This window comes from Dendrobium catenatum, unplaced genomic scaffold (assembly GCF_001605985.2).
Source record: "Dendrobium catenatum unplaced genomic scaffold, ASM160598v2 fragScaff_scaffold_1567, whole genome shotgun sequence".
NCBI classification, from domain to species: Eukaryota; Viridiplantae; Streptophyta; class Magnoliopsida; order Asparagales; family Orchidaceae; genus Dendrobium; species Dendrobium catenatum.
Genome location: NW_021320029.1, coordinates 4,656 through 13,887, shown reverse-complemented (window position 1 = coordinate 13,887; position 9,232 = coordinate 4,656). Strand labels below are relative to the sequence as shown.

The 9,232-nt window shown below is 38.8% G+C and overlaps 1 protein-coding gene across 2 annotated transcripts; it reads right to left on the bottom strand.

Annotated features, from left to right (window-relative positions):
- Positions 1-2,766: 2,766 nt before the first annotated feature.
- LOC110111049 (serine/arginine repetitive matrix protein 1) lies at positions 2,767-8,918 on the bottom strand. 2 transcript variants are annotated; one of them, XM_020842744.2, is made up of 6 exons: positions 8,622-8,917; positions 7,139-7,244; positions 4,848-4,971; positions 3,882-4,721; positions 3,011-3,312; positions 2,767-2,914 (listed from the first exon to the last, which is right to left on the bottom strand). In XM_020842744.2, the coding sequence occupies exons 1-6, from the start codon at positions 8,812-8,814 to the stop codon at positions 2,878-2,880; spliced, it is 1,602 nt and encodes a 533-aa protein (XP_020698403.1). In that variant the 5' UTR covers positions 8,815-8,917; the 3' UTR covers positions 2,767-2,877. The 2 variants fall into 2 exon arrangements, with proteins under 2 accessions (XP_020698403.1, XP_020698402.1); XM_020842743.2 differs by having other exon boundaries at positions 2,774-3,312; positions 8,622-8,918.
- Between the last annotated feature and the right edge of the window lie 314 nt (positions 8,919-9,232).

Below are 9,232 nucleotides of genomic sequence, written 5' to 3'. Positions count from 1 at the left end.
GCATGACTTGTAAATATATGAAGGATCAAGGGTAAGTTGGGAGTGGTTGGATGGACGGCCGATGTTGAATCCTTTGATCATGAACCGTTTGATGGACATTTGAATGTCTTAGTGATGTCGAAATTCAGTGATCTTGTATTCGTCTCGTTGAGCCGTTCGATTCGACAATAAACTCGTTGAGCCGTTCGATTCGACAATAAACTCGCCAAAATCGGAGATCGTTTGGTAACTCAAATTGTGGTTTGAACCTTCCAACAACGCTTTAGGTCCTTGATTTGGACTCATTTGGGCTCGGATTGAGTCAAATTTGGTGTCGTTGGGTTCGTATTTTCGAGACGCTCAGTTTGACTGTAAGTTTGCTGAAATCGAAGTTCAGGTGCTCCCGGATTTAATTTTTGAAGTTTCCAACTAGCTTTTTGCCTCGAGATTCGTGCCCGATCAAGATAATTTTTGCATGACGTATCAATGCTTACGTACAATTACAAACATGTATATACTATTTATAATGGTGCAAAAATATAATGCAATATGAATGAAATTCTATCTCATTTTCTATTCGTTTTTAAATTCTCCCTCTCTCCCTCTCTCCCTCTCTCTCTCTTTGTATATTATAGAAGATTAAGTAAACATGTGCACGCACATATCTCAATGGATTCCAAGTTGACTTCCACCTAATCCATCTGTGGATATCTCAGCAGTAGTGGTTGAAGAGGGAACTATTTTAATAAGATTTTGTAAGCTTTTGAGTGGCACAAATTATTGAATTTAAAAAAACCTCTTAAAATTTTTCCTCCCGGCTTCTGACCCGATATTGACGATTTTAATTTTTTTAAAAAAATACTCATTATAAAAAAATAAAAATACAACAAAAGGAAAATATTTAAGTAAGAATGATATATGTTGATTCATTTTTTGAATTTCTACAATCTAGTTGTTTGCAGATACGGTCTGTTTATCTAAATAAGGTAAGGGAAATCCCATTAAAAAACTTCACTGCTTTAGAATTAGAAGCCATACTTAAATCAAAGTAAGTAGTAAGAAAATAAGAAAAATTTTGTAGTTCAAAATCGAAGCAAACAATTTATTTAAAGGCGGAGATTCAAGAGAGAGAGAAAAACTTTCGGCCACCAATATTTTAGCGCCACGTAGCATGAAGGAAAGTCGCCGACCCAACCCGGTGTTTTTTGAGTTCTCGCACGTGCATTTTTTTAAATCCTTGACGAGTCGAACAACATCCCATTACCTTTTGGATATATTTCAAATACTTAGCAATACCGAGCAAATACCAAGTTGTACCTAATTTTTTCTAGCAATACCGAGCAAATACTGAGTTGTACCGAGTTTTTTCTAGCAATACCAAGCAAATCCTGAGCAAATACTGAGTTGTACCGAGTTGTAAAAAACTCGATACAACTCGGTATTTGCATGGTTTTGGTCTTCACAGAGCGGTATTTCTCATTTTTACAAAGCAATACCGAGCAAATACCGAGCAATGCCGAGAAAATCGCGAACATAGCATTCCCGGGTTCCGCTCCGGGTCAAGTCGTCGGGCCGCGCGGTTTAGAGTAAGAGCACGCGGCGACAAGTTATTGGCGGCCGAACGTAGCTCTACGTCCGGTCAGAGGACGTAATAATTGTTCCCGTGGAAGATACTTCAACGATTCTTCCAGAAGGACGTTCCGTGCACGCATGAAAAGGAAGAGCAGGAATGGGGAAGTGGGAAAGACCCAAAAAAAGAAAAAAGCTAATAAGTAATTAAAATAATTTGATTTACATGTATTTAAAGAGTCTTAAATATACTTAACTAAGCATTAAGTGCACAATTAGTGAGGGCCCAAGCTCCTAAATCCACCCCTAATTTCAAGACTGTATAATGCCTCATGCTTTGGGTTTTATATTCCTATTTTCTCCTTATTAGATGTCATAATGGAATAATTAAAAATAAGTAAAATGAACCCATTATAAAATTCAAAGATGATGCTAGTTAGTAACTAACCATGACGATGGCGGCAGCAACGGCCACAATTAGGGGTGTCAATTCGGGTCAACCCGTCGATAATGTTTAAAAATTCATCAAATCGAATGAATTTCAAATACACTAAATTTACAGTAAATGGTACATTTAAACTATACTATTCAAATAAGATGATATTAAAATTTCATTTGGGACAACTTTTTAACAGATTCTTAAAGCAGTTTTCTAGTACAATAATTTTTATTTATTTTTTATTAAAAAGTTGCTTTAAAAAACAGTAAAAAAGGCATCCCAAACAAAGCCTAAATCAAATATTCTGCCTTTGAATGGTAGTATTGCTGCTTTATCAACAATTAATGCATGATAATATCAAGAATCCTTCCTCTTAGAACATAATTTAAATAAATCAAAGCATTATAACAGATTAAGGTTTCGTTTGGGACGGCTTTTTTATTGCTTTCTAAAACAAAGTTTTAATACAAAAATAAAAAATTTTGTACTAAAACTCCGTTTTAGATAACAGTAAAAAAGCCGTGCCAAACGAAGCCTAAGGATTCGTTTGGGACGACTTTTTTTTATGCTACTTAAAACAGCTTTTTAGTATAAAATTTTTAATTTTTATATAAGAAAGCTACTTTATAAAGTAGTAAAAAAGTAGTCCCAAACTAAAGCTTCGTTTGGGACAGCTTTCTTCCTGCTTCTTAAAGCAGCTAGAAAGCTATTTAAAAAGGCGGTCCCAAACCAAGCCTAAAACACTAATTTTATCAACTAAACTAGCGGACACTGACTGATAAACAATATTCAAAACATCAAGGATCTTATTCTCATTCAATAAAAAAGCACAGATCAGATCAGAGGAATCAATAGGTGGCTACAGATTTACAGGAGGTAATTGGTGTTTGTTACAGAAGGATGAAAGGCTCAGGCAATGGATCAAATCTGCGATCAAACAAATGGCTCTCATCAGGCTTTTCATCAAGGCTTTGAAGCCAATTCAAACTCCTTGCATCCTCTTTAAGAAGGATTGAATCATACCTGGAGCTTCCATAGAATTTCATATCAATTGTTTTCGCTGGTACGTATTCTAGTAAAGTAGGCTTCAACTCTTCACTCTCAGAGGAACCTTCATTGTAGTTTTTGGGCATCAGTTCATTGCTGTAACTGTTATAGTCTGTGATTCTGTTCTTGTGCGTGGAGGGTGGAGGCTCGGCTCTTGAAACCGGCCGGTCTTTTAAAGCGGTGGTGGCAGTGGCAGTGGCGGTGGCGCTGGCGGTCGAGCGAATGCTGTGAGGGAAGAGGGAGGCGCCTCGCATGCCGCTCATGCCTTGCCGAATGTCCTGAAAAGTGCAAAATTTTGGAACAGAAGGTAGTGAAGAGAATGAAGGGTAGTTTGGTTGGGGTGGGGGACAGGTTAAAGTAATTGGGATCAGAGATATTATATGATAACATAATAACATTGAGAGCTAAAAGAAAATTTTCTAAAAATTATAAATTGGCTGACAATCTGATATTAATCTTAGTGTTTGTAAGTGATTTGCATGTTGAGCATGATAGATGAAAAACATTAAGATGAATATGTGGCAAAATAAAGAAGGATAGATCTTAATAAATGATTATAATTGAGGGACGATGAAAATAAAAATGAAGAAAACAAGGTTAATTAAACAGGAGAATTATCATCTTAGTATTTTCATGTATAAATATTGCATGAAAGGAAAGAAAAATCATGACATGCAGCAACACATGTATAATATTAGACTGTTAGTTTTTAAATTACTATAGATGAAACAGCCTCCAGTGATATCTTCTGTCAGTTTTTTTTATCGTTCATTCTTTTGGAGTTGCATAATGGGAATGGAGAATGAAAACACTATGCAAAGCTGTATGACTTGTGAAAGGGACATACCATATGCTTGATGGCCATGTTGAGTGAATTTTTTGACATGGTGCGGCCATAACCGCCGCCAGTTTCCCCTCCCAGAGCAGGTTTCACAGGCTTCTTCTCTGGTGCCACTGGTTTTTGATTTTCTGTCAGCTTCAATCCATCTCGATTCCCATTCACTCTGCCCTTTGCTGGATTGTCAGCAAACCGTCCCCGAGTCACCGCCGGTGATGATGCCCTCCTTGAAGAGCTAACCCCACTTCCCGCCACTTCCACATTTGAATTGCCCCGCACAGTAAGCTCCATTGCTGGTCTTTGCCTCCCAGTTGAGACAGGTCTCTCTGGCACCTTAGTTCTCAGATTGGGCGGTGCATTAGGAGGAAAGTCGGGGGGAATAATTGGCTGCACTGGAGTTCGGCTTCTAGCAGGAGAGCTCGGGCGAGAATTGGGGGAAGGAGATGGCAACCGGCGTGATGGAGTTGAAGGTCGGCTGCCCGTGCGAGCCTGCGTAGAATTTGAGCTGAAGGTTGACATCGAGGAGGCAGGGAATTGAGCCCTGGTGGGCGGCGTCGAGGGGCGTGAGATTTGTGCAATGGGCTTCGGTTTTTCAGCGGCAGGGTTGATGGCATTTGGTCGTGTCCTCGCAGGAGTGGTTGACCGGGACATGGCAGGTCGCAGGCCGGTGGTGGCAGGAGTTCGGGGCTTGTTGCCCGGGGTGGTGGGGCGAGAGTTCACTGATGCTGTACTGGTGTTGAGGACCGAAGAGGGAGTTCTGCTGCTGGTAGAGAAAGAGGCGCGTGTGGTTGAGCTGCTTCTGGCTATTCTTGGGCCGGGGCTGCTGTTCTCAGACTGAGGTACTGAAAGCTGAAGTCGAAGAAATGAATAAATGATGTTATGTATCTGGTCTATTGAACTTAAGTTGTTGGACTTGGAAGTAGAATGAAAGAATTTTTTCTTGATAATTTAAGGAGAAGGACATAAAAGGCATACCCTTGAGGGTTTTACAAGTGAGACCGATCTGATATTGGAGCTGCTTCTTTGAGAAGATGCTGGCGGTTGGTGGTCGGTAGAATCCACTGAAGAAAAAAGAGGAGTCCCTGGAGGAGTAAGGAGCCTGTTCATGAGGAAGAAATTAATGAGCCATAGAAATTAGAATGGGCATTAGCATGGGCCTGCAAGGGCTTCTTAGAATTTTAATTTTACTTGTGGGCATTTCACTTTATATTTTTTTATTTTTTATAGGAAATATCAAACACCAAAATCAAACAGTTAAAATCTGCTTTTTGGAATTACAATCTGCAGCCCACATAAATTCAACAAACAGAAATCAACGGCTTGCAGCATCAACTTTTTGAAATAAAAACTTTCGTCTGACTTTTCAAACTGCAAGAGTCATACCGTATAAAATCTTACCAAATCTTACCAGAAATTTTTGTACTAAAATACAGTTTTAACTTTTAAAAAGCAATTAAAAAGTTATCCCAAACAAAATCTTATTAGTTTCTTAGGCCATGGTGGGCTGACACATCCTAAAAACGCTTGGGAGCTACAGCATAGGAAGCTTGAGGACAATAACAGCTCTTCAACGTATACCACACGCTGGTACATAACAAAAGTGCCAACCATTAAAGTCAAAAGGTTGCAGTAAACATGGATTGGAATGCATTTTGCATGGTAATCAGGGGGAAGCATTGAGAGTTCTCGTGATTAAATATGTGGCAATGGCTTCATTTCTAGGAGATTATTTTGTGCGGTGTCCGAACGAGTCCGAAGATCAATACGGACACACCATGTCACCTAATGCACAATGCATTGAGTGATGTGATGCATCCGGATTAGCCTCCGGGTGCATCCAGACACCTCACGTAATAATTTTTCTATTTCTAGGATCGTAAAAGTTGGACTTGATTTAAACAGAACAAACTCAAGTTGCAGAAAAAACCGCCAAATTAAAACAAACCATATAAGATTAATCCACTCGAAATTTCATCATAAATAAAAAATATATTGTTTCTAAGATTTGATCTTAACATATTTAGTTAGATTTGAAGGTATTCATCTAAACTATTATAAAAGTCAAGTACAAGTTGTTCTAATGATCCTAAAATGATGAACCTGGTCCCAAAAACCATTCTCTGGTTAAAAAAAAAAAAAACCACCCGCTCTGAAGTAGATAATGGAAGCATTCAATTCGCCATTTCTGCCACTAGAATTCAATTAGCGTATCATTTCTCAAAATTTTCAACTTCCTGAGCGGCTATTTGGCATCCACTTTTACGAGGAATCCTATTTCAGGAAACATTTAAGCAGGATTTTAATTCAAATCTTTCCGAACAAAATTTTTATGAATAGTAAATCCTATTTAAGCTTTACAATTGATTAAATCCATAAATAAATAGTCAAATAATTTATCATGATTGATCAAGATTTAACATATGACATGTGAAAAAGTGTTCAAGTTTAAATCCACTCCAGTCTAACTAAATCAAGATTTTTAAATTCTACTTGTAGTCAAACATCTTTAAACTGTACAAACATTAATGGTACGGTGATTAAATGCATTGTCTTCCAGAGTTTTTTTTTTTACCCACTGGGGCTTAGGATGGTTGGTGGGCGCGCACGGTTGGGAACCCCCCATCCCGGATTCGAATACCCTCTACTAAGGCCTCGCCTCTGATCCCGATACCAGTGGATGGACTCGTTAGGTTCCGCCGAGGGATTAATTACGCCACCACGCGCTCCCTTTGGAGTGGCAGCAGATAGATACCCAAAAAAAATATCTTATTTTATGTTAACACAGATTTATTACCACAACTAACATATTTCAATTCAATTCTCAAAAAAAAAAAAAAATCTTATTTTATGTTAACACAGATTTATTACCACAACTAACATATTTCAATTTGGAAGTAGAACTAGATGCCTAGATCTTCCAGAAAGATTCAAACATAGCACTTAATTAAAATTATCAACCAAGCTTGGATCTTGTAGAAACTTCATAATTAGTAGATGCAGCTATAAGCGTAACAAAATTGAACAAGGAAATTCTTCCCTAATACCATAATGGCTGGAAAGAGTAGTACACGCACACATTTAAAGTCAATGAACTTAAACAATTCGGGATAAGAAAATGCTAATGTTTCTCACACGAGTTTCCCGGTCAGTGTTTCCAGAAAAAAATACAGTTTAAAAAATTACTCATAATTTTTTATTTAATTAAAAATATAGGATAAACAAAGAAAAAACAAAAACGTTTGAGCTTCTAAAAATTTGAATGGTACCAATCGTAGTCGTGTTTTCCAATTTCGGCCGATAAGAATTCCTCTGCAGCGCTCCTCCCAGATTTAGTCAATCCAATGGAAACCTTCTTTTCCGTTCTATTCAGCACTGCAAAGATTGCGACTCCAACAGTTTAAATGGCAGAAAAGGAATTGCAAATCATACTAGCAAAATTTCATTTTTGAACGAGGAATACGCATTCTAAGCGCAGATCAACAGGGATTTTTTGAAAGAAGCTTTATAAATTCAAAGGTAAATTCTCAATGTACACCCATATTTGTTTGGATAATGTAATCAAGCCAATGTGAGGACTTAGTTGACCTGAACTGGCTATAACTCAGAACTTGCAAAGACAAAATTCGATTAGAAAGACAAGTCTGATTTAGCTCAAAATTGGCCTTTCGTAGTACTAACTTGCTGAACTCACTTGAGTGAATGATTAGGATTTTGTTTGGGACGACTTTCTTGCAGCTTTTTAGTACACAATTTTTTATTTTTGGCTGTTTTAAAAAGTGGTCCATTAATCCAGATTATTCGCCCAAAAAAACTCATCATCTTGCTCAGAGTATTCTCCAACCTACTAAGTATTTTCATCAAAAGAACTAGTGCTCAATCCGAATTTGTACATAGCCCGAAGTTCTCCTAAGAACCAAATAAAGGTCTAACTCATTAGCCATACTAAGTCTAACTTGACTAAGAACCAAATAAAGGTCTAACGCATTAGCTTTACTAAATTCAACCTGTAAAAAAAATGGAGTTGTATCATGTAGTCAATTCTATAATGGGATATATAGGAATAAGAAAAATCACAAGCAAAAATCACAAGAATTTTACTTGAATTTGCCGAGAACTGTTTTTTTTCTCTCAGGGCATCTCCAGCCGAAAACTTCATTTTTCACGGCAAAGTAACGCAAAACTTCAAAATGGCGCGGTGATGCTCCAATCGAACGTCATTTTAGGTGTTTTTGAGAAGGTAACGATCGCTCTCCCTTTCGCGCGTTTTTCCGGTTGAGAGCAAAAAATGGCGTGAGTGAATATGGCGTCGCACTGTTCACCTGCGATTAAATGGCGGAAATTTTCGCGTTCGGTTGGAGCGAGGGAACGACTCCATACACTCGTTTAGCGTTCGGTTGGAGATGCCTGAAGCAATTTAATAAAATTCATGCTTCTCTATTAACATGAATTCGAAATTTTTGATAGATTCGTTGAGGCCTAACTTCTCTCTTTTTCTCGGTCTTTGAGCTCTTCTCGAATAAAATACTAATATCTTTTCACATAATTTTTTTTTGGATCCAAAACAAACTATTTCACTTGATTCCTACGATACGGCACCAAATCAGAACTAAAAAACAAAAAAATCATAGACAGTGACAAAACGATAAGAAGTATTCCCTAAATTTCGAATCAATCCTCCCACATTTCGAATCATAGATCGACTGAAATAAAATAAGAGAACATTTCCAGCAAGGTTCGAAACACGCTCACCATCAGATTCGCCAGAAGAAGAGATCGCGTAGCCCCGGCGCGTCCTGGAGAACAGATCCAAGATCTCTTCGCCTTCGCCGGATGGAACACCGGCGAGCCCTTTTCCCCGTCGGAGCAGCGACGACGGCACCGCCACTGCTCCAGCCGGAGCATTCCTCCCAGCTGGAAGATATCCCCTCGAGATTCTACTCATCTGCTTGATTCCAACATTTCCCACAGATCTCCCTCAATCTCCGAAGCCCTCTCTCTCTCTCTCTCTCTCTCTCTCTCTGCACTCAAATTAATGGCGGCAGAACAACACAACACTCCGATCTCAAATAGCCAAAGAACGTCGTGAAGTATAATCCTCACCGCGGGAGAAACATAACGTATCCAAGAACTATTGTCTGGACGGTCAGGATGCATTGTATGCATTCGACGGTCAAGATTGTATACTGCAGATTACCTTCAGCAATCAGTTAGCTGCGAGGGAGGGGAAAAGTTAAAATGGTCGTGTTGCCACGTGGACAAAAAAGGTGTTGGACGGTTGCGATCGAACTGATGGTGAGGGGTGGTGGACCGCTTGATGCCTTGGACCGCTTTGGTTTGTTGCCCGGTCCGCGGTTGGCCCG